The 25,416-nt window shown below is 35.9% G+C and overlaps 2 protein-coding genes, 1 long non-coding RNA gene and 1 pseudogene across 6 annotated transcripts; all 4 read left to right on the forward strand.

Moving 5' to 3' along the window:
* The first annotated feature begins 1,964 nt into the window (after positions 1–1,964).
* On the forward strand, positions 1,965–4,869 carry LOC135679820 (uncharacterized). The gene is made up of 4 exons (XR_010515342.1): positions 1,965–2,084; positions 2,173–2,232; positions 2,338–2,456; positions 4,441–4,869. It is a non-coding gene; the product is annotated as an uncharacterized LOC135679820 (long non-coding RNA).
* A 9,987-nt stretch (positions 4,870–14,856) lies between these two features.
* On the forward strand, positions 14,857–15,058 carry LOC135592743 (small nucleolar RNA snoR143; annotated as a pseudogene).
* A 1,170-nt stretch (positions 15,059–16,228) lies between these two features.
* On the forward strand, positions 16,229–19,216 carry LOC135679840 (acyl-CoA-binding protein-like). Its single transcript, XM_065193846.1, has 4 exons — positions 16,229–16,353; positions 18,586–18,703; positions 18,791–18,853; positions 18,955–19,216. The coding sequence occupies exons 1-4, from the start codon at positions 16,342–16,344 to the stop codon at positions 19,035–19,037; spliced, it is 276 nt and encodes a 91-aa protein (XP_065049918.1). The 5' UTR covers positions 16,229–16,341; the 3' UTR covers positions 19,038–19,216.
* Positions 19,217–21,204: 1,988 nt separating this feature from the next.
* LOC103982419 (protein VASCULATURE COMPLEXITY AND CONNECTIVITY-like) lies at positions 21,205–24,186 on the forward strand. Of its 4 annotated transcripts, XR_010515403.1 has the most exons (6): positions 21,211–21,447; positions 21,570–21,725; positions 22,087–22,289; positions 22,497–22,610; positions 22,747–23,309; positions 23,440–23,578. XR_010515403.1 is itself a non-coding variant. In XM_009399343.3 (3 exons), the coding sequence occupies exons 1-3, from the start codon at positions 21,220–21,222 to the stop codon at positions 23,759–23,761; spliced, it is 753 nt and encodes a 250-aa protein (XP_009397618.2). In that variant the 5' UTR covers positions 21,205–21,219; the 3' UTR covers positions 23,762–24,186. The 4 variants fall into 4 exon arrangements, 1 of the variants encoding a protein (XP_009397618.2); XR_010515407.1 differs by having other exon boundaries at positions 21,205–21,447; positions 22,087–22,610; positions 22,747–23,132; XR_010515395.1 differs by having other exon boundaries at positions 21,210–21,447; positions 22,087–22,610.
* Positions 24,187–25,416: the final 1,230 nt, after the last annotated feature.

A 25,416-nucleotide genomic window follows, 5' to 3' on the forward strand; every position in this document is an offset into this window, starting at 1 on the left:
TTACATTTTCTGTGGTATTAGATGGTACAGACCAGTGTGCCATACAAAATATTGGTGTCATAGTGGTTCGATTGATTGCTGAAATCGGAACTGTGTTGACTTTTAAAATCTTGAAGTGCCAAATCGTGCAAATTTGTGTCCTTAATCATTCATTCAGGTGGAGAGCATACATGCATGAGTCTCGTTTTTCTATTAAGATCAGAGGCTTCCTTGATCATTTGGTGAAGGGTTGATTTAGTGGTTAGTGTCTGATCGATTTGTATAGTGATTAGCTTCTTGAGACTCGAAAGAATCTTTATGTGTCACCCCCATTATTTTCTTTGTCGATATTGTTGGTTGAGTCCTTTTGAACTCTTCCGTGGCCTAAGCCTCCTCATAATGAAGGCAAGAAGCATGGATCATATTACATGATGCAGAACTGCATAAGAAATGATCTGCTTGACTTTTGATGGGCCAAGAGACGTTTGATATTGAGTATTTTGTTGACCATAACTATAGATCTCACTCTTAAATTCTATCACATTTTGGAATGTGTAGCTAAAATTTTAGCTATGTGAAATTTGAAGCATCAGGGACTTTTGTTTTTAATTTTGGGTGATTAGTAGTCTTTGATTTGTATTTGTGAATGGAAATGATTTGTATTTTATAATTAGATCTGGGTTGCTTTGACATTTTCTTATAAGTAGAGTTGATCTTTTTAGATGGTAAATTATATATATATCCTTGCAAAAGCTTGAAGAAGCCATATCGTGAAGGATGGAGTTTTAGTGTTCAGTCTGGTGAACGAGATTGATTTCACAAAGACCAGAGGAAGCATGCGTCTGTTTAAAATCGTACAATACACTAGAGATGCATGTTTTGAAAATCTATACATATGATGGATCAAAGACATGGTTAAAAATCTAGTGAGCTTCAGAGACAATCTTCCAACACTCTAGATGCTTGGAAAACAAACTTGTATGGATCTGTATAACTCTTTGCCTCACCCTCAAAGATATACATTCAATGTCTATTATCAGTTCTTCTACATTTGTACCTGTTGGTAGATCTCATGCGCTCCTAATCTAGTTTTGGTTCTTGTAAGTAATACAATTTCTGATGTACTCTACAAGAACTCTAATAACATTTATTGGTCCGATTCGAAGTTGCATATCTGTATGCATAAGAGAAACTCGAATTTAGTTTCTTTTCATCAATTTATATTTCATTGGAATCATAATTATAGTTGGAGCATCTTTGCAAGTGCATCCATTATCATTCAATTTTAAACTTTGGTATCCAATGAAAAACAGAGACATAATTTTATTTTTGTTATATTTATTGGTATCTTAATTTTTTCAGATACAGCGAGGCTTAAACTCTTCAAATGTTTGTGAATAATTGCTACAATGAGCAAGAAAAACCATAACGCCTGAAATTAGTGGCCCTAAAGTAATAAATAGAATTGCTAGAATCTGCTATCAATTTCCCTCCGTTGATGTTCATGTTATGTGTGCATGTGTGCACACATGAGAAGAAACAACTTTTCCTAAATGATACTCTATTGCACACTTATTTTTTGGACGGGAAAGAAAAAACATTTCTCAGAAGGGGGAAAGAAAAAAAAAAAAAAGAAGTCTTGATCTTCTGCTCCCCATTTCTTCCAAATAGTTGAATTGAAAAGATGGGCTTATGTTTTGTGATATTATTATTAATTATCATTTCTTCTTATTTATGTCATTGAGGTTGTTCGGTCATTCATTTTTTTTCAGTTTTACTTGGCAAATGGCCTTTGTTATAAATAGTCTATATGTATTAAGATTGTTTTTTTATCTGCTTCCTATTTTCTGATTTATGTTTATAAGTGTTTGCTTCTAAGAATCTATCTTGATAGTATTGGTTATTGTGCCTCATAGTACATTCCAAGTCAATATATTTCTTTTATCTGCGAAAACTTAACTAGATGATGATATCTAATCTTTTGCAGGTCGATTTTGAAGAAAATGCTGCAAAAGCTAAAACTTTACCTGTAAATACTATTAACAAGAGCAAATTGATCTTTTATGGGCTTTACTAGCAAGCGACTGTCGGACCAGTGAATACTAGTATGTGCTCCTTAATATCTTCTGATTCGTGATTTTCATTCTTTGCGAAACAAAATTTTTGACACTTTTATCTTTTGTCTCTTTGCAGGCTGACCTGGTATATTCAATATGAGGGATATCAACTGGGAAGCTTGGAAGGTTGTTGAAGGTTTACAAAATCCACTTGACAAATCTTATATATATAAATATAAATAAATATAAATAACTTGTTGGACAAAATTCATTTCTTATTTAATATTAGTAAAATTGACAGGGGAGTAAACCAAAGGAGGAGGCTATGAGTGACTACCTCACCAAGGTTAAACAGCTGCTCGAGGCAACTGCTACTGCCGCTTATGCTACTTTGTCACACCTTGCTCTATGTAGTACCGTGTAAGCTGTTACCTTCTATCTTGAACTTGAATCTTCTAGTGGATGTGTTAGTTATGGATTTCTTCTCCTTTGTGTCTAACAATTGACACTATCTAAAATCTAATGCAGTATCTTATCATTTCATTAGTGTTTCATTCGAGTTAAGATGCATGCGGATGTCAAGTTTTTAGGTCAGCAAAGCTAAGTGTGGGCATGTTGAATGAGCATTACCTGCAGCCCATATATTTAGTGAAGCTTCATTGATTCCCAGTAAGATTGTAAATTGTCTTTTAGGTTCTGTTCATTTTTCTCTTCAGTACTACATGCTAGAGATCTTTTATCTTTGTTTAGTTTCTTCCCCTTAAAATCTAGGCGATCTGTGATAAAATTTTATTAGAAATTTAATAGTGATGAGTGTATATAACCTTGAAATGAAAAGGAGGCTTTTTATAGTTGTCTTCCTATAGTCTGATTATTTAGTCTAACAGTCCTGGTAGAAAAATCCTGTATATTTTATCCGATCTTCTGCTATGACATTTGGGCTTCTTTCTACATCCAAATTTGTATAGAATGTGTTTTGTGAAAGGCATGGATAGTTGTAATGCAGACATTGATCGATCGTTTTATCTTTCAGTATGCCATCTGACATTTATTTGCTTATGGTCTCTTAAAAATCTTTGTCAAGCATAGTATTTGTTTTGATCACGTTGGCCTCAGAACTGTGATAGTTTTCTCTAATAGACTCGATTGCTCAAAAGGAACTTTGCTTTATGGAGTTAATTAGGTAAGACATTCTCTAATAGACATTTTCTTTTTCCTTTTTCCATTAGATTCTCGTTTGCTACCTCCAAATAATGTAGCTTACAATTCTGTTTTCCTATTTGCAACTCAAGCCTTTTGCCTTCCTTTGCTTCCATATCAACTGCAGGAACGCAATGAATTTTGGGTTCTCAAATTTGTAATTTCATCAACTCTCTATTGAACTCAAGTTTGAATTCGTGGCATACTCTCTGAATGAGGTGCATTATTGTGTGTGTAACATGCATAGAGATTCCAGTAAATGCTAGTTCTTAGATCATGGCATGATTCTGTTCAACTCAAGCTTGAAATGACATGCATAACTGATCTTGGGAAGAACAGCAAACAAAGATAATTTCTGATGGTAACTGGGATAAGTAGTAGATGGTAGAAAATTTTTCAATGAAACTATTCTGATGACAGCAGCAAAATGATTTTTACAGTCAAAATTTTGATGAAGTCATCAAGTCATTGCAATTGGATTCTTGGTTTTTTCTTCATTTATAACCTTTGCCAATGCCTGTGTTTTTTTGCTGCAACTTCAAGCATTATGATTTTGTTGCTGCTGCATGGTTTGACTGCAGTAGGAATTTGTCTTATACACATGTTGAAAGCATCAAGAACAATTTTAGTCAAACTGTGTTCTTACCTTTCTTTTTTTTGTTATAATCCAAACTCTCTTTTTCAAGTATCTTGCCTTCTTGATCACCCCTCTGGAGGCTGATGAGCTTAAACTTTGAAATAAGAATAATTTGGCTTGGCTAAGTTTAAATGCTTGAGGAGAGGGAAAAACTCAAAATATCTTTCTTTTTCTTCTATTTTGCTTTATTTCTACATCTCTAGTGCCACGTGATAAAGGAGATGACTTTTTGTTCTTCCTATTTGATACTTCTGTCCCTGAATTCTTTCTACATCTCTAGTTCAGCATGATTGCTTTAATAGAGCTTGGTTTCCTCGCAATGCTCATATAGATACTTGCCTATTGACAACTTCAATTAGAAATGCTTGTCTGGTAGGCTGTACCTAAATGCTTCGAATTTTTTATTGTACTAACCTTGTTTGTGCTGAAATTTAGATGGATGAATTTATTGACTTTCTAAACAGTAATAAAAACACAGATATACCTGGAGAAAATATATATATATATATATATATTCAAGTGCTTAATGATCCAGTTTAACTGACCTTTTACTTTTAAACATGTCAGGGTATCCTCGATATCGAAGTAAAGATCATGCAGGATTAGGATCCTAAAAGAAAGCAGGGCACCATGACTCATTTGCCAGATCTTGTTACAATTCATTCCCCAAAGGAGGAAGAGGAGTTACATTCCAAAAGAATTTGAATGCTACAACATTTGTAAATGGAATTAGGGTTACATTTTTCTTCATAAGCTTCCGGCATGTAACAAGATAAAGTTTTTCTGATTTATGTGCTTGAACTAGTTCTAGATTAACACGAAGGAATATTGGGAGCCCTTAGGCCCATATCTTAGGTTGTTTCAATCTGAGATTCTCAGGAGTGTTATTTGTTCTTATCATTTGTTTTGAAAACCGACGTGGTTACTCTCACAAATTTTTACTTTTTTGTAGACTTGATGTTAGTTATTTGAATTCGTATGTAACACTTCCAAAGCTGGAATAGTAGACTCAGATTGGTTGTTTAAATTCATTCAAAATTCTGAATATGTAATTTAGATGTAATTTGACAATTTTTTCGAGTCGTAAGATGAATGGTACTTTCTTCTATCTAAATTGACTTGTATTTATTAACGGTGGCTTATCACTAGTTGTTGATACTATGGTATTCATGATATGTGTGTTCTGATCATATCATATCAATAAGATTTCTGGAGAGAATGCATTTCCTTCCGTGATATGTGTTTAATCTTTTGCACATCAGTTGAATTTTTTTGGCCATTATCAATTGCTTAAAACCATGGAATTTTTTTATCGATTCAGTGATTAAAGGTTTTTATCGATGGATTGACTTGCAGCTTTGTTATTTGTTTCTGTTGTTGTTGTGGACTTCACTCGGAAACAAAAAAGTTGGAACATGTTTCCAAAAGATGATTGGTCTGATACCAGTCGTCCAAACCAACAAAGTCTGAGGTTGAGAGAACCTGTTGATATCATATGATCACTCTTTCTCTTCGAACTTGACGAAACAACATTGATACCATTTCTTATAGATGCCATCATATTAAGGAAACAACAAACAAAACATGAGATGAAAATTGAACTTTGTTATGGCCAATATTTACAAGAACATAAAATTTTCTTTCCCTTCCATTGTTATGATATATATGAACAAACATCATTTTCCGTATAAGCTTTCATACAAGCAAGCTACAGATCCAACCACCAGGTCATAGTCGAATCAGTAGGGGTGTCATCGGACTTCACAAGGGCTTCAATCCATTGCATGAAGTCGTCATTATCATCTATGTTCTCCGTCTGCTCACACCCAACAATCTCGATCGATGATGACGACGAAGCCGCTGCGACCGTGGTTGAATCAGAGCTGGTGCCATACATCACCGAGGCTGGAATCGTGTCATCGGACATCAAGGAGGCATGGACCTGTTCCAGGCCTGCGAAGAAGTCATCGTCGGTGCTGTACATCTGCTCACACGCAACCAAGTCTATCGACGACGATGAGGAGGAAACCTCTGCGACCGTGGTCGAATCAAACCGAGTGCCATCGGGCATCGAGAGAAGATCGACAAGGCCCGGCGGTGAGGCCTTCGGGATGGTAGTCGTGGCTGTGTCGGTGTCATCCGACATCAGGAAGGCTTCAACCTCTCTGGCGAAGAACGCATCGTCGGTGCAGTTCTGCTCACCGCCAAGATCGACCGACGACGAAGACGAAGCCCAGAATGCTTCCAGTTCTTCCGTAGTTATCGGGAGCTCACCTCCACCAACGTCCGTTGATGATGGAGAGGCGGCTGCGACTCCGGCTTCGTTCGGTGCAACGGAGTCGACCGAGGAAAGATGAGTCTCCGGGGGTGTCACAGCAGGAGCCAACGAGGAATGTTGCACCGCCGCGGTTGGATGCGGTGAGACGTCGGACTGCAATGCTCTGCTGGGATGTGCAACCAACTCCCAGCATGGCTTCTTTGAGAGAGTCGATGCTTTTGCCGAGAGAGTAGAAGATTCGTCTCTATTTCTCTTCCGCCCAACGAAGCTGTCGCCGGTGACCGTGTCTGTCGCGGCCTCCGTTAAGGTGGTCTCAACCGGTTTGATGGTGGTGCCGCCGGAGTAGGCACAATGCGAGCTTCTCTTGACGTGACAGAGAACTCGTGTCTCGAAGCCGCCGGACGAACACATCTCGAACTCGTACATCGTCCACCCGGAGTTCTTCCGCCGGCCATCATTGAAAGAAAGGCAGCTCTTTCGCCCGAACACCATCTCGCGCCCGCCGACCATGGACTTAACGGTTTCTTGCTTTTTGTACAGAGTCCAAGAACCGCTGCCGGCCTTTCGATCGACGCGCGAGCCGCCCCTGTTCTTGGGCTTGCGCTCCGCAAAGAAATAGCCCTCCTGGCGATCGCTGCCTAGAAGATTCCACGGCTCGGTGCCGTAGACGTCCGCGAAGGCGACAGCGCGGCCAGGGAGGGGTGCGCCGGCGACCCAGTTGGCGAGATAGTCAACCAAGAGTTCCTCCGCCGTGGGAAGGAACCTGTAGCCGCTCGGTACGAGGTCGATGGGCTCCATTGATGGACGACTAAAGACGGTTTCTTGACTAGGAGAGGAGAGGAAATCAACGAGGAGGAGAATGGAGCAGAGGAGAGGCGAGAGGCGCAGGGGCGAGAAGACGGAGTGAGAGTGGGAGAGGCGTGCGATATATATATGTAGGCAATGGGCGCGCAGAGTGATTCTTGAAGCGTGTTTCCTGTTCTGGATTCCGAATCCCCAAATTAATTATATTTATAAGATTTTAGCGTCGTATTATATATTTAATTTGAAATTAACTTTCGCACGTGCTCATCTTCTTTGTGTCTCCAAATCCACCGAGCCCTTCGCCCCGTTCGATCTGTCTCTGCTCGGGAACGGAGGTGAGCATTTTGTCCGAAACACCTCATTTTTCAGCGTAATGCATGGATTTTAGGGCTGATTTTGAGTTTTCTTCGATCGATTTCAGGTTGGTTCGATGATCGCGAAAACGGAGGAGGTATGTGCGCTGCTTCCTCCAGTATTGCCTTGTGGTTTGAGGGTGGGAGCTGACGGAACCAATCAGAGGGACGAGGAGGGTGATCATTTGCCCCTGTATGCCAACGAGGTCCGTCGCATGTTGATTTCCTTTCCATTCTTGCCACATTGTCGCTTTGGGCTTTACTCATAGTTTGTCATTTAGGTTCGTATTTGGTGTAGCAACATATGAGTAGCAAAAATGATAAGTAGAAGTAATCAGATCCTATGAACTAGCAGACTGGATTGAAGCAGAATGATCTTTGACAATGGTTACTTGACATCCATGAAACATCTTATCAATGTTCTCGGTTGGGACTCCCACCGCCGAGTGTCAACCACAGCGAAACAAAATTTTGGACAAGTTTCTCTACAATAAAGATTATATGCTGAAACACAGTGACAAGCTTGAAATTTTGATTACAGCCTTTTAGCATACACCTCAAGGGTTTTTAAAAGCAGCAAATACTTCAAGACTGAGTAGAGTTATCAGCAGAAAACATAGGATGGATGGACCACAGCAACACTCACCAATAAGATAGCAGCAGCATAGGACAACAATCTAGTGAGAGGATAAAGTAGCACAAGACAATAGCAAGTGATCTCCATTTCACAAATCAAATAAATGTAGCTGATTCATTTTGTGATCTCATCTTTTTCATGCGGATCTATTGATGAAACTTATCTTCTTTCATTTTAATTTGCCTTGTTGAAGAACCTATTCTGGGAAATGATTGTCCTTTTCAAGACCAGTGGGTGTATTTTCCCTTTCCTCCTTGATAACAAAAAAAAAAAAAAAGCGGGAAATTTTTTTACTTTTAATTTCTGGAGAGGATTGAGTTTTTCTTCCAAAGTATACTCCTTAGGTGAATCGGTATTTTTTTTTATTTCCTGTTAAACAAGTATGAGAATTTAATTACCTCCCCGCTATATTAAACTTTTTGATTGAGGATAATAATTTTCACTGAAATGTTTAACAAATTCTTGCTGAAGGGTTTTGGCAATAAAAACTTTTGTTGGTAAGATCAATTTTGGTGATGGCAAGATCGGTGATGGAAAAAATATATATATTTTTTGCTATATCTTAACAAATAATCAGAAAATAATATTTATTTTTTTCTCCAAATCTCTGAAGTCATCTGGTAATATTTTGCAAGCATATGAACACCATATACCATGACATAAACATCAAGGAGTCCACTATTCTGAGCATGTGAAAAATAACAGCAATTGGTGTTTAGCTAATATTCATAGTAATGAAAACTTGCAAAGAATGCAAGAAGCTCTAGAAATGAGTCTATCTTAGCAGCAACAACATTAAAATAATTTCTCACAATTTTCAAAACTTATTGTTGAAGAAAAATGAAGGTGATTTGAAGTTTGTTTTACAACTTCATTTCATGGAAACTCTCCAAATACGTTTCACAAATCCAAGTTCCTCTTCCACATAAAAGCTCAATATAAGAAAAGAACAAATATGATACATGCTAAGATATAGAACAACATGTAGAATGGATGATCCAATCATGGATCACAGTATCATGTTGATCGGTGGTATTGGCCCATGAACAGTCCGGTATAGTCGGTATCGATGTACCATATGTCTGAATATTAGTACATCCCAATTTTTTTTTTAAAGCCAATGATGATTGAAATTCACAAAAGATAATTTTTACGTATTTAATCCTAATTAATGATAACTTGTTATATTTAAATAAGAATATAGTGTATATGAGGCATGAAAGAATAGGAATAACAGGTTATAAGGATGAGAAAGTGAATTTATCTTTTTATTACCACCAATTTGACCCTAAGTATCCCTAATTTAGGTCTAAATGTAAGAGAAAGAACCTAGTTGAGACTAAACATAAGAGAATGACCTTAATCACGTTTAATCTTTGTACAAAATGATGATAAAACATAGATAAAAGCTAAATGCTCTCTCAAATTAGAGTGAAATTCCATCATATGTTGAGTTCGAATCCCTCCTTTATTTAAATCAATATCTTGATTACCACTAATCACCGATCATGAACTTTCACAAAGAAAAGTGTGAGAAAGAGTGAGAAAGCGGATGAGAATGAGAGTAATACAGAGTGAAAAGGGGGACACATGAAGATTTAAAGTTCCAAAAGAGGCCTTAATGGTTAATTTCAGTATTCGGGTTTCGCTTGAGCCGATTTGGATTGGTATCAATCAAATTTTGACCGATACAACATGAGTTTTGAAGATACCGAGCGACATATCATCTATGCTTGGCTGATACCTCACCTGATTCTTGCATACCATCTGAAACAGACTTATCACTTTCCAATCAGTGGGCAGACCAGTACGTACAGCTCGTTTCATATTATTTTGAATGGTACACTGTACAATGCATCAAATCATGATTGCATATGCTATTTAATTTCCACATTTCTATTTAATCTTTGTTCATCAGTGAAATATCATATTCCTCTACTGCTGTATACTTTAATCACACAAAAAACAGAGAAAGACTCCAATTTTTCATTTTGTTCTGACAAACACAGAAACAGAAGGAAAGGGTGATTCAGAAGTTTTTTTAGGAACAGAGTATTAGAACAAAACTTTAAGAGCATAAAAAAATAGAAGCCATGAACACTCTAAGCATCCTTCCAAAAAGCCACTACTCCTGGGTGGTGGAGCAGCATATTGAGGTGGTGCCATTATAGGAAGCCCATGGTAGTATCCTACATCAACAAAAACATGATTTCCACAAATTACATTGATTTGTGCTGAACTATATGTGTTGGAGTTACAAATTTGATAAAACTCCATGATTTGCAGTTACAAAATACAGCATTTAAATTTGAAAAAACTTATTCCTGCAACTGCACAACCACGGTTTGATATCGATCCGACATCGAACTATATAAATTAGTACCAATTAGTATATATTTAATTTTCATTACATTTTCTGTGGTATTAGATGGTATAGACCAGTGTGCCATCCAATATATTGGTGTCGTAGTGGTTCGATTGATTGCTAAAATCGGAACTGTGTTGACTTTTAAAATCTTAAAGTGCCAAATTGTGCAAATTTGTGTCCTTAATCATTCATTCAGGTGGAGAGCATACATGCATGAGTCCCGTTTTTCTATTAAGATCAGAGGCTTCCTTGATCATTTGGTGAATGGTTGATTTAGTGGTTATTGTCTGATCGATTTGTACACTGATTAGCTTCTTGAGACTCGAAAGAATCTTTATGTGTCACCCCTATTATTTTCTTTGTCGATATTGTTGGTTGAGTCCTTTTGAACTCTTCCATGACCTAAGCCTCCTCATAACGAAGGCAAGAACATAGTGATGGAAGGATAGGTAAGAAGCATGGATCATATTACATGATTCAGAACTGCATAAGAAATGATCCGCTTGACTTTTGATGGGCCAAGAGACGTCTGATATTGAGTATTTTGTTGACCATAACTATAGATCTCACTCTTAAATTCTATCACATTTTGGAATGTGTAGCTAAAATTTTAGCTATGTGAAATTTGAAGCATCGGGGACTTTTGTTTTTAATTTTGGGTGATTAGTAGTCTTTGATTTGTATTTGTGAATGGAAATGATTTGTATTTTATAATTAGATCGGGGTTGCTTTGACATTTTCTTATAAGTAGAGTTGATCTTTTTAGATGGTAAATTATATATATATCCTTGCAAAAGCTTGAAGAAGCCATATCGTGAAGGATGGAGTTTTAGTGTTCAGTCTGGTGAACGAGATTGATTTCACAAAGACTAGAGGAAGCATGCGTCTGTTTAAAATCGTGCAATACACTAGAGATGCATGTTTTGAAAATCTATACATATGATGGATCAAAGACATGGTTAAAAATCTAGCGAGCTTCAGAGACAATCTTCCAACACTCTAGATGCTTGGAAAACAAACTTGTATGGATCTGTATAACTCTTTGCCTCACCCTTAAGGATATACATTCAATGTCTATTATCAGTTCTTCTACTTTTGCACCTATCGGTAGATCTCATGCGCTCCTAATCTAGTTTTGGTTCTTGTAAGTAATACAATTTCTAATGTACTTTACGAGAACTCTACTAACATTTATTGGTCCAATTCGAAGTTGCATAACTGTATGCATAAGAGAAACTCGAATTTAGATTCTTTTAATCAATGTATATTTCATTGGGATCATAATTATAGTTGGAGCATCTTTGCAAGAGCATCCATCATCATTCAATTTTAAACTTTGGTATCCAATGAAAAATAGAGATATAATTTCATTCTTGTTATATTTATTGGTATCTTAATTTTATCTGATACAGCGAGGCTTAAACTCTTCAAATGTTTGTGAATAATTGCTACAATGAGGAAGAAAAACCATAATGCCTGAAATTAGTGGCCCTAAAGTAATAAATAGAATTGCTAGAATCTGCTATCAATTTCCCTCAGTTGATGTTCATGTTACGTGTGCATGCGTGCACACATGAGAAGAAACAACTTTTCCTAAATGATACTCTTTTGCACACATATGTTAGGATGGGAAAGAAAACACATGTCTCAGAAGAGGAAAAGAAAAAACATAAAAGAAGTCTTGGTCTTCTGCTCCCCATTTCTTCCAAATAGTTGAATTGAAAAGATGGGCTTATTTTTTATGTTTTGTTATTAATTATCGTTACTTCTTATTTATATCATTGAAACTGTTCCATCAATCATTTTTTTCAGTTTTACTTAGCATATGGCCTTTGTTATAAGTAGTCTATAAGTATTAAGATTGTATCTTTATCTGCTTCCTAGTTTTTTGTTTATGTTTATAAGTGTTTGCTTCTAAGAATCTGTCTCGATGATATTGGTTATTGTGCCTCATAGTACATTCCGAGTCAATATATTTATTTGCTTGTGGTCTCTTAGAAATCTGTGTCAAGCATAGTATTGGTTTTAATCACGTTGGCCTCAGAACTTTGATAGTTTTCTCTAATAGACTCGATTGATCCAAAGGAACTTTTATTTATGGAGTTAATTAGGCAAGACATTATTTTTTAGAAGAAGAAAATGATCATTCTGATTCCAACAAACAAGATTTTCTTTTTCCTTTTTCCATTAGATTCTCGTTTGCTACCTCCAAATAATGTAGCTTACAATTATGTTTTCCTATTTGCAACTCAAGTCTTTTGCCTTCCTTTTCTTCCATATCAACTACAGGAACGTAATGAATTTTGGGTTCTCAAATTTGTAATTTCATCAACTCTCTATTGAACTCAAGTTTGAATTTGTGGCATACTCTCTGAATGAGGTGGATTATTGTGTGTGTAACATGCATAGAGATTCCTGTAAATGCTAGTTCTTAGATCGTGGCATGATTTCTGTTCAGCTCAAGCTTGAAATGACAAGCATAACTGATCTGGGAAGAACAGCAAACAAAGATCATTTCTGATGGTAACGGGGATAAGTAGTAGATAGTAGAAAATTTTGCAATGAAAAATATTCTGATGACTGCAAGAAAAATGATTGTTACGGCCAAAGATTCGATGAGGTCATAAGTCATTTGAATTGGATTCTTGGTTTTGTCTTCATTTATATCCTCTGCCAATGCCTCTCTATTTTTGCTGCAACTTCAAGTATTTTGGTTTTGTGGCTGCTGCATGGCTGACTGCAGTAGGAATTTGTCTCGTACACTTGTTTAAATCATCGAGAACAAATTTAGTCAAACTGTGTTCTTACCTTCTTTTTGTTTGAATCCAAACTCTTTTTTTAAGTTTCTTGGTTTCTTTATCACTCCTCTGGATGCCGATTAACTTAAACTCTGCAATAAAAATAATTTGGCTTGGCTAAGTTCAAAAGCTTGAGGAGAGGGAAAAACTCAAAATATCTTTCTTTTTTGTCTATTTTGTTTTATTTCTGCATCTCTAGTGTCACATGATGAAGGAGATGACTCTTTGTTCTTCCTATTTGATACTTCTGTCTCTGAATTCTTTGAAGACAGAGAAGAGAAGAGATTGTTGATTAACGTGTTTTTCTACACAAATGTGAATCGAAGTTGATTTAATTATTAATTATCATGGATTTAGTTGGTTTTATTTATGTCGGATTAAATTTTGGATAAATTTTTATCATGATATTGAATGAAATTATTAAGGGCTTATATATATTATTAAAAAATGAGAAAAAAAATAATTTTTAAAGGTTAAAATCAAATGCCTTATCATATTCAAATATTTTTTTTAGTTTTAAAAAAATATTTTTTACGAAGTTAAATTAATAAGATTTGTGAGCCCCTTTTTCTCTAAAGATGTTTATTTTATTGTAAGATTTCCCTAGAATAATCCTCAATGTTATATATTTTTGCATTGAGCATCTCATTTTTTTTTTTTTTTGCAGTTCAGTTTATTTTTCAGAAATGATAAAACTATCATTAAATGATTAATTGATGGAAATTGAATTCTTTTTTATTTGGTTTTTATTTAGTTGAAACCCTTAAATTGTTCATTATTTTAATTTTATACATTACAAAAAGATTAGCATTATTAATATATAATTAAAATTATACATTTTCAAAATAACTAGTTAAAAATTGATTTAAACATTATAAAATAATAAACTAAGATCCATTTATATGATTATTTTTTTATTTTTAAATAATATCTTTTATTTAATATGTCAAAGTTTGATGTGTCTTTTTTTAATGTCGTCATCCGATGCTCGACCATTGAGATGGCAATCGAAGCGATCTCCAATCTTCACTCACACAAAGTTTCACGAACCCTAACGTTAAGTATCTCCCTAGATTGTTTCTTATTGTAACACTTTGTGGATTTTATTTTCCTATGTTCTAGTTTGTTGGTGATGGTGTGTTCTTTGCGGAGCTTAGTGACGTCCTCACAAGAACCACTGAGCTGTGGACGGGTACTCTAGTGTTGAGGTCAGCATCGGTGATCATTATTAGAGCCGCCAGGACCCTGAACGTACTTGATATCGATCTCCAATCTATGTTAAGCCTTGGTGGTACATCCGATTTGGACTTCGTATCATAATTGTGTATGGTGAGAAGGGGAGAAGGATATTGGAGTTGACTTCTGTGGTCCAGTAAAGATTCAACTTTTTGGAAAATGGTGTGGAGCTCTACACCGAAGGTCAACAACAGAGGGCTTTGTGCAATTGCTTGGGCTATCTTTCTGGTACAAGCTTCTCGGAGGTGAGCTCATCGTTAGACATTTTGTCTGTGGCAATTTAATTTAGATTTTGTCTATCTTGCTTGAAAAAATTAAGGTTTTTCATTGGAATTGTTTGTCTAAGATGCTTGAAAGAACTTACAAGTGAGTGTGCCACATTCATGCAGTTTTTCATTGGAATCAGTTTAACAATTATGAGGACATTCTGGTTCTTCCTTGCATGGCCTTTGTTTAAATATGGGTTTGAGACTAGATGATTTGTGTGCAATTGGTTGTAAAGTGATTCCTTGCATTAAGTAAGCTTTCCATTCTTATTATGCATTTGTTGGTTGTAATCTTTTGGCCTCTGCTCTTCTAATTTTGGGGTCTTTAGCAACAATGCATAAAATGAAAACTATTCAATCGATGATAGTGGTCAGACAACCATGGATGGATCCACAAATGACTTGACTACAGTTTCAGTTTGTTCATTAATACCATCTCATATACAGTTGTACACCTTACAATGCTTTAATAGAACTTGGTTTTCTAGCATTGCTCATATAACGACTTGCCTATTGATAACTTCAAACTAGAAATACTTGTCTGCTGTGTCTAAATGCTTCAAATTTTTTACTACAGTAACATTGCTTGTGCTGAAATTTAGATGGATGAATTTATTTACTTCCTAAATAGCAATGAAAACATAGATATCCCTGGAGAAATATATATTCAAGTTCTTAATGATCCCATTTTAACTGACCTATTACTTTTAGAGATTTGAATGCTATAACCTTTGTAAAAAAAAAAAAGAATTGGGATTACATTTCTTCTTGATAAGCTAAAGTGTGTCTAATTTATATGTTTCTACTCGTGTAGATTAACACGAAGGAAGATGGGGAGTCCAATCTTTTCAGAAGTATTATTATTTGTTTCTTATCATTTGTTATTTGTTCTCAGGAGTGTCATTCCTTCTTAACATGGAGGAGAAGGGAGCATAGGAGAGGAGAGCAGAGTGAGAGTGAAGTGCTTATATGTAGGTAATGATAGATACGGCTGTTGGATCGTTTCTTGAACAGAATCCAATTCTAAATCCTGTGTTTCCTAAAGCCCCAAGATTAATTAATTAATTAATTAATTAGGTTTATATGTTTAATTATATATATATATATATATTTCGAAATCAAGTTTTCCTATTTCTCTCTTCTGTCTTATTTTTCTCTATCCTTCCATCCATAGTGTCTCCGAGATTCTCTATTCCTAACGGGTAATGATGTGCACCTGTGTACCTGTATTTTTCGCCTCATATGGACACGTGCCAAAAGACGCTTGATCCAATTTGCTGTTCCGCGTGTGCACGCAAACCAAACAAGAGCAGCAGGGCGGTCCTTCGCAATTTTCTATGCGACAACATCCTGATCGACCACTGTTCCGATCGCCGAATCACGTCCGTTAACATCGATCGGCGATTGTTAAGTGACCCGTTTCGGTCAATTGTTGGTACGATTTGCTGTTTCGTGTCTTGAATTGGCCGTCCGTTGGATTCCTCACAACGTTCTATGCGACGGCATCGTGATCGACCACTAGTCCCGATCATTGAATCACGTCCGTTAATTTCTATCTGTGACGCTTTGATCCATCGCAAATCCTACTGTACAGGCATTGCTGTAATTGTTTTGAAATCCGAGGCCTATAATGACGCGCGCGTTCACAATAATATCTCCGTCCTTTGCGATCCGGCGACGCAACCGGGAATCCAAAGACGCGGAGAAAGAGGAAGAATACAGAGCGCTATGGGTTTGCAGGTGATGAGAACAACATCGCCCCTTGATTTCTGACCGTCTTTTCCTGTTGTTGTGTTCGATTTTGCTGATTTTTCGGAATTTTTTTTTGGGGATATGGTGACCGAATCTTAGAGCTCCGACTGTGGGTGTATGTTAGTCGTAAAGATCTGATTTTGCTTTGAACATCTGCAGTTCTTTGGCTGGTTATTCTTGGATTTGAACCTTTCATGCTGTTGTTTGGAGCCTATGCTGACATTCATGTAGTTTCATGGATCTGGAGAGCATCCATGCTTGAGGTCCCTTTCTCTGTTAAGATCAGAGGCTTCCTTGATTATTTGGTGAAGGGCTGATTTAGTGGTTAGTGTCTGATCGATTTGTACAGTGATTAGCTTCATGAGACAAGAACGAATCTTTATGTGTCACCCCCTTCATTTTCTTGGTTGATCTTGTTGGTTGAGTCCTTTTGAACTCTTCCATGGCCTAAGCCTCATAATGAAGGCAAGAACATGGTGGTACAAGGATAGGTAAGAAGCATTGGTCATATGACATGATGCAGAACTGCATCAGAAATGATCCACTTGACTTTTGATGGGCCAAGATACGTCTGATGTTGAGTATTTTGTTGATCATAACTATAGATCTCACTCTTAAATTCTATCACAATTTGGAAAGTGTAGCTAAAATTGTACCTATGTGAAATTCGAAGCATCAGGGACTTTTGTTTTTTAATTTTGGGTGAATAGTAGTCTTTGATTTGTATTTGTGAATGGAAATTATTTGTATTTTAAAATTAGATCAGGGTTGCTTTGACAATTTCTTATAAGTAGAGTTATCTTTTTAGATGGTAAATTATATATCCTTGCAAAAGCTTGAAGAAGCCGCCGTAAATTATATATCTTTTTAGATGGTAAATTATAAGTAGCTTGCAAAAGCTACTTATAAGTAGCGTATTATAAGTAGAGTTATCCATCGTAAAGGATGGAGTTTAGTTGTTCAGTCTGGTGAACGAGATTGATTTCACAAAGACCATAAGAAGCATGCATCTGTTTAAACTCGTGCAATACGCTAGAGATGCATGTTTTGAAAATCTATACATATGATGGATCAAAGACATGGTAAAAAATCTAGTGAGCTTCAGAGACAATCTTCCAACACTCTAGATGCCTGGAAAACAAACTTGTATGGATCTATATAACTCTTTGCCTCACCCTCAAAGATATACATTACCTTTAACATGGAGAGCTTATTGTGAACCTGCTTCAAAAATCCATTCGATAATGTTTCATTGTCTATTATCAGTTCTTCTACTTGTGTACCTGTTGGTAGATCTCATGCAATCCTAATCTAGTTTTGGTTCTTGTAAGTAATACAATTTCTGATGTACTCTAAAAGAACTCTAATAACATTCAATGGTCCAATTCCAAGTTGCATATCTATATGCATATGAGAAACTGGAATGTAGATCCTTTTCATCAATTTATATTTCATTGGGATCATAATTATAGATAGTTGGAGCATCTTTACAAGAGCATCCTCCATCATCATTCAATTTTAAATTTTGGTATCCAATGAAAAATAGAGACATAATTTCATTTATGTTATATCTATGAAAGAAATATATAAAATTTGGTATCTTAATTTTTTCAGATACAGCAAGGTGTAAACTTTTCAAATGTTTGTGAATAATTGGTACAATGAGCAAGAAAAACCATAATGCCTGGAATTAGTGGCCCAAAAGTGATAAATATAATTGCTAGAATCTGCCATCTATTTCCCTCAGTTGATGTTCATGTTATGTGTGCGTGTGTGCACACATGAGAAGAAACAACTTTTCCTAAACGATGCTCTATTTGCACACTTATGTTTGGAAAAAAACTGTCTCAAAAGAGGAAAAGACAAAAAAAAGACTTGGTCTTATGCTCCCCATTTCTTCCAAATAGTTGAATTTAAAAGATGGGCTTGTTTTGTGTTCTTGTTATTAATTATCATTTTTTCTTATTTATATCATTGAGACTGTTCCGTCAATCTTTTTTTTTCAGTTTTACTTAGCATATGGTCTTTGTTATAAGTGGTCTATAAGTATTAAGATTGTATCTTTATCTGCTTCCTAGTTTCTGATTTATGTTTATAAGAGTTTGCTTCTAAGAATCTGTCTTGATGGTATTGGTTATTGTGCCTCATAGTACATTCTGATTTAATATATTTCTTTATCTGCGAAAACTTAACTAGATGATGATATCTAATCTTTTGCAGGAAGATTTTGAAGAATATGCTGCAAAAGCTAAAACTTTACCTGAAAATACTACTAACGAGAACAAATTGATCCTCTATGGGCTTTACAAGCAAGCAACTGTTGGACCAGTGAATACTAGTATGTGCTCCTTAATATCTTCTTATTCGTGATTTTCATTTTTTGTCAAACAAATTTATGACACTTTTTTCTTTTGTTTCTTTGCAGGCCGACCTGGTATATTCAATATGAGGGACAGAGCCAAGTGGGATGCTTGGAAGGCTGTTGAAGGTTCACAAAATCAACTTGACAAATCTTATATATATATATATATATATATATAACTTGTTGGACAAAATTCATTTCTTATTTGATATTGATAAAATTGACAGGGAAGTCAAAGGAGGAGGCCATGAGTGACTACATCACCAAGGTTAAACAGCTTCTCGAAGAGGCCGCAGCTGCTGCTGCCTAAGCCACTTCGCCTGATGCATCAATGAATTGAAACATCTTGCTCTATGTAGTACCATTTAAGCTGCTGCCTTCTATTTTGAACTTGAATCGTCCACTGGATGTGTTTGTTATTGATTTCTTCTCCTTTGTGTCTTAACAATTGACACTATCTAATATCTAATGCAGTATCTTATCATTTCATTAGTGTTTTATTTAAGTTAAGATGCATACGGAAGTCAAGTTTTTAGGTCATGAAAGCTAAGCGTGGGCATGTTGAATGTGCATTACCTGCAGCCCTTATATTTAGTGAAGCTTCATTGATTCCCAGTAAGACCGTAAATGTTAGGTTTTGTTCATTTTTCTCTTCAGTACTACATGCTAGAGATCTTTTATCTTTGTGAAGTTTCTTCCTCATAAAACCTAGCAGATCTATGATAAAATTTTATAAGAAATTTAATAGTAATGAGTGTAACCTAGAAACTTAGCTGATCTTTAAAAAGGAGGCTTTTTATAGTTGTCTTCCTATAGTCTGATTTTTCAGTCTTAACAGTCCTGGTAGAAAAATCCTGTATATTTTATCTGATTTTCTGCCATGACTTTTGGGCTTCTTTCTACATCCAAATTTGTAATTACCAACATTGCTTTTGTTTTTTATCTTTCACTATGCCATCTGATATTTATTTGTTATATTCTCTTAAAAATCTGTGTCAAGTATAGTATTGGTTTTTTAACACGGTGGCCTCAGAACTTTGATAGTTTTATCTAATAGACTCGATTGATCCAAAGGAACTTTGTTTTATGTATTTAATTAGGCAAGGCATTCTTTTTTAGAAGAAGAAAGTGATCATTCTGATTTCAACAAACTTGAATTTCTTTTTCCTTCTTTCATTAGATTCTCATTTGCTACCTCCAAATAAAATTCTGTTTCCTTATTTGCAACAAAGTCTTTTGCCTTCCTTTTCTGCCATATCAACTGCGGGAATGTAACGATTTTTTGGTTCTCAAATTTATAATATCATCAACTCTCTGTTGAACTCAAGTTTGAATTCATGGTGTACCCTCTGAATGTGGTGGATTATTGTGTCCATGACTTGCATAGAGATTCCTGTAAATGCTAGTTCTGAGATTATGAAGTGGTCTCTGTTGAACTCAAGCTTGAAATGACATGCATTAACTGATCTGGGAAGAAGAGCAAAGAAAGATCTTTTCCGATGGTAATTGGGATAAGTAGTAGATGATAGAAAATTTTGCCATGAAAATATTTTGATGATAGCAGCAAAATTTTGATGAAGTCATTAAGTCATTGGAATTGGATTCTTGGTTTTGTCTTCATTTATAACCTCTGCCTGCAGTAGGAATTTGTCTCATACACATGTTGAAAGCATCAAGAACAATTTTAGTCAAACTGTGTTCTTACCTTTTTTTTTTGTTTGTTTGAATCCAAACTCGCATTTTCAAGTATCTTGCTTGAATCCAAACTCGTACACATGATGAGCTTAAACTGGCTTGGCTAAGTTCAAATGCCAAATACTTGAGAGAGAAAAAACTCAAATATCTTTCTTTTTTTTGTTGCTTTATTTTCACACCTGTGACAACTCTTTTGTTGTTCCTTTTTTTTTATATACTTATGTCTCTTAATTATTTCTAGAAGTAGAGATTGTTGATAAATATGTGTTTTTCAACCCAAATATGAATCATGGTTAAATTAATTATTTGAGTAGATGAATTTTTTGATAATTTTTTATGATAAATAATAAAATGAAATTATTGAGGGCTTATGTATATATTATCAAAAAAGATGAGAAAAAAATAATTTTTAAAGGTTAAAATCAATTGCCTTATCATATGCAAATCAAAGAATCCTAGTTTTTCAAAAAATATTTTTTACAAAGTCAAATTAATCAATTTATGTATTCTTTATGTAGAGCAGTTAATTTTTTATAAATGATAAGAAGGATCATTAAAAGGTTGATTGACACATATTTTATTCTTTTTTGTTTGGTTTTTATTTAGTAGAGACCCTTAAATCGATTATTATTTTAATTTTAAACATTACAAAAAAAATAATACTATTAATATATAATTAAACTTATACATCTTCAAAATAATTAGTTAAAAATTGATTTAAATATTATAAAAATAGTAAACTAAGATTCATTTATATGATAATATTTTTATTTTTAAAATAATATCTTTTATTTAATATGTCAAAGTTGGATGCGTCGTTCTTTAACGTCGTCATCCGATGCTCGACTGCTGAGACTGCCACCGGAGCGAACACCAGTCTTCACTCCCGCAAAGTTCCTCGGAGCGAGGAAGGGAGGAGTTCGCCGGCGATGGAGAAGAATGTGGTGATGATTTGTGCAGCCGTGAGCTTCCTTGGCCTTCTCTCTGCTACGCTCGGCTTCGCTGCTGAGGCGACAAGGATCAGGGTTTGCTATCTCGAATCACTCCCTTCTTTGGCATTCTTCTTTTCTGAGCTCGTTGATATTCTTATCCTTCGTTCCTCGAACTCATGCTAGCTAGTCCTCGACATTTCTTGGTGTATTTGCAGACCGATGAAGGTTTTGGGTTTTCTTCACCTGACCTACCATGTGGAATCGGTTGCTCTGCCGCTCCACTGGAAAGCCATCATCTATCGCGTTAGGGTTTTATAGGGTTTTAAAGACGGGATCTCGTTGATTACGAGGCATCTTTACTGTTTTCCGTGGTAAAGGTCTGATCTTTGAATTCCTGGTTGTCTTTCTTTCTTCGGTAAGGGTGGACTAGAATTACTATTGATTGCTATCAGTTGTCAGGTTTTGTCAGTAAGGCCCGTTGATTTCTCTTGATTCACCTACCATTCGTCCTATAATGAAGTCATCATCTTGGAACCGGCTTCAGGGATATATATATTTTTTTTTCTATCGCATTAGGGTTTGTAGTATTTAAAGATTGGATCTTTTTAATTGGCCTTGAGGAAGTCGTGTCAGGTCAAGCTTGCACTTGGTCTAGAACACCTTCATCAAGCCATGGGACTGTTGCAATCTTGGTTAGAGGTTGATGTCTTTACCTTCAATCTCTATTTGCAGGTTTCTGATGTACAAACATCAACACTAGGTCAATGCACATATCCAAGGAGCCCATCAGTAGCTCTGGGTCTTATAGCTGCAGTGGCTCTTATGATAGCTCAGGCCATCATAAGCACCCTAGCTGGGTGTATATGTTGCAAGAAATATCCAAATCCATCCGACACCAACTGGACAATTGGGATGATCGCCTTTGTTGCTTCTTGGTAACTCACGTACTTTATGTTACATGGGTGTATTTACCTATATGACAATCTTATTGAGCCACCCTTTATTATTGGCAATAGAATTTGGACATGGAACTATAAGCAAGCTACTTGTTTCTGTCAATTGATAATCCAGTATTGATTCTTTCTAATGGTTGTATTTGTTATGCACTTTTTGTTTTGGTCCATCTTTTGCCGTTTTACAAGATGAAACATTGTCGTGCTTTTGGAGAAACTTGGGGCCTGATGAGATATTAAGGATCCCTGCTTCAAGTTCTACATGTGTACGAGAAAATATACTAACACCCATATTTCTGAAGGGTATTGTATACAACTTATGCTCCCTTTTCCAAAGATTCTGTAGTTCAGATTTGCTTCTTGTAAGCAACTGCAAGGATTACCACCTCATCCTTATGGTTATTCATGAATATGACCTTTTTCTCTATATTTCTTGCAGGCACATGAAATATCTCTATTGTGAACCATAATTGTGCCCCGTGATAAACTTTGGTGAGGAAACATGAAGGCAGGTCATAGTTCATCAATTCACATGGTGAGGAAACATTGGCTTATGGTGATCAGATGTGATGCCAACAACTAAGATTAGACGTTCAAGAGGTTGTGGGAGATGATTATCAAGCATTGGAAGTTGGAACAAGACTGATTGTTTGTTCGTGAAAGGAAGATGCAGAAAAAAAGAGCTATGGTTGGCAGCAATGTTGTAAAGATTATATTGGTATCCCTTATTAAATCCTTAGATAAGCATAAAAGTATTCTAATTGGTTTGTTCTTGAAGAAGGAATTGAAAGATTGCTGGTCGCTTCAAAGGTTTTGAACAATCATGTACAGTCCATCCCGTGAGATTAACTAATCCATATTTTTTCTAGTTGGGTCAGATTAATGAGGAGAAATCACATATGTCGAACTCGAAATGCAACAAAATTCTTCAGATCCACAAAACTGTTCTTAACTTCATATGTTGGCCGTCTTCTTGGGAGCAGACATATTAATTTGTCAAACGTAATTATTCATATGCTATCAATTGACTTCAGAATTGCCTTTTTTCAGTACTAAAGTTTAACTATTTAGCTGATGTCTGAGTTGATTTCATTCCAGAAACTCATCATTGCTTATATCTTGAATCATGCAGGGTGACTTTTATTATAGCCCTTGTTCTGTTGTTGAGTGGTGCTGCCCTAAACGATAAATGGGGGCAGGAAAGGGTGTACTTTGGCAAATACTGCTACGTCATCGAGTCTGGGGTATTTACAGGAGGTGCAGTGTTATCCCTTGCAAGTGTTGCCCTTGGGATTTTTTATTATGTTTCATCAACATTACCAAAGAATATACAAGTTTCAAATCCACAACAAAATCAAGGCATCTCATTGGGTCATTCTAATATTCCTCCGGGGACTCAGACCACCCTGGTATTTGTGCATGAGGATACATATATCAGGCAGCAATTTCCCTGAAGGTGACAGTGGTTTTTGCTAGATCAAATTCTAGATCATTTTGATCTTGAGCTCTGTCCTTCTTGTGTGACAGTAGGCACACAAATTGTTGTCCTCTCCTGCGGCAGCTCTATATCGGCGATGCATGAGGCTCGGACAAACACATCGATGTGTGTAGTTGAGAATTAGTGGTGTTGTATATTACTTCCATCTCCAATGTGAAGTTTGACAGCATTTGATCGCAACATCTACAACAGTTTGGTAGCTTGTGGTGGATGAACAGCATTAGTGATGAGAAGATGACATTTTGCAGGGTTGAGAGGGTTTGTATCAACTGTAATTTGTGTTGCAATATGAACATCACATTTTGTGTTGATAATTATGTACTGTACTGTCAAATCTGTCCAACTTGCATGGCGAAGAACAATGCAGATGTGTGGTGCAAATTGCGCGGTTTCGGTATCTTGCATGACAGTGTAGGATTTGCAGGGAGAGCATCAAGTTGGCATGTGTGGATGTTGTGGCATTCTCAGTTCTTCCTGTAGGACAGGGCATTGTAGGATTTGCAGGGAGAGGATTAAATTGTCATATGTGGATGCTGTGGATTTCTCGGGTCTTCCTGTAGGAGAGGGCATTGTAGGATTAAATTGCCATATGTGGATGCTGTGGATTTCTCGGGTCTTCCTGTAGGGCAGGGCATTGTAGGATTTGCAGGGAGAGCATTAAATGTGCCATGTGTGGATGTTGTGGAATGCTCTGTAATATTCCTCTATGGTTGCAGGTGCTTGGTTTGTTCCTTCCCCTGACTGACCACAGTTCAGTTTTAATGCTTGGAGACATCCACTTTGCCTGCCTCAGTGATCTCAGCTTGCTTGCTTATATAAACCTTCACAGAAATGTTGAGGTAGTTGATGAAGTTTGGATTTACACCATTGTATTGTAATGCGATGAGAGACATTATCACATAGCACCAGTCTTACAGTCAACCTTGACAATGTTATCGGGTCGGAACTCGTAGATCATTTTATCATCGCAACCAAACCTCCACATGAGTTAGAGCTTATTGATGTTCACCTCTAACCACCTATTCATTTTGAGATGGAGATCGGGTCTACAAATATATTACTATCAACTTCAACTTCAGTCTTATCCATCGTGAAGAAAGGAAAGGATGAAGTTAAGATTTGATTTAGAATATGTTGAGCTGAACGTCAAATCCAGAAATTGTAATACCTTGATTAGTCTAATGAATATATTATTATCAATTTTAATTTAAATATTTTGATTAGTAATTTAGATCAAACAAAATTGATATACTAATTAACCCATCAATCAGACTTGCATCATAACATTTATTGTAACACTCTAATTAGTTTTATATCGAAAATTGGCAAACCAGATATAATTCTTTACTAAAGTGAGATATAAGATATAAATAATTTTTATCTTTAAAAAATTTATGCCTGAATCCGAATACTGAATGATCTCTCCTGTTCAAGACACGATAATATTAAAATTAAATAATAAATCAGGTCAATTTAATGCTTAAATTCATTTCCAACAAAACTAACCATATATATTGATTTTTTTTCATATAAAAAAAATTCTTCGAATAATATTTGTATTATCAGTCACATTCCTAGACTGTCCTCTTCGTGTTATATATATATATATAT

Source organism: Musa acuminata, chromosome BXJ1-1 (genome assembly GCF_036884655.1).
Source record: "Musa acuminata AAA Group cultivar baxijiao chromosome BXJ1-1, Cavendish_Baxijiao_AAA, whole genome shotgun sequence".
NCBI classification, from domain to species: Eukaryota; Viridiplantae; Streptophyta; class Magnoliopsida; order Zingiberales; family Musaceae; genus Musa; species Musa acuminata.

What these genes read in the sequence shown, in the direction of transcription:
- LOC135679840 (XM_065193846.1), top strand. An exon ending in TGTTGGACCAGTGAATACTA is followed by an intron (nt 18,704 to 18,790) that starts GTATGTGCTCCT and finishes GTTTCTTTGCAG; the next exon opens with GCCGACCTGGTATATTCAAT. An exon ending in TGCTTGGAAGGCTGTTGAAG is followed by an intron (nt 18,854 to 18,954) that starts GTTCACAAAATC and finishes TAAAATTGACAG; the next exon opens with GGAAGTCAAAGGAGGAGGCC.
- LOC103982419 (XM_009399343.3), top strand. Translation starts at nt 21,220, where the DNA reads ATGTCAAAGTTGGATGCGTCGTTCTTTAACGTCGTCATCCGATGCTCG. An exon ending in CTGAGGCGACAAGGATCAGG is followed by an intron (nt 21,448 to 22,086) that starts GTTTGCTATCTC and finishes CTCTATTTGCAG; the next exon opens with GTTTCTGATGTACAAACATC. An exon ending in ATCGCCTTTGTTGCTTCTTG is followed by an intron (nt 22,290 to 23,439) that starts GTAACTCACGTA and finishes TGAATCATGCAG; the next exon opens with GGTGACTTTTATTATAGCCC.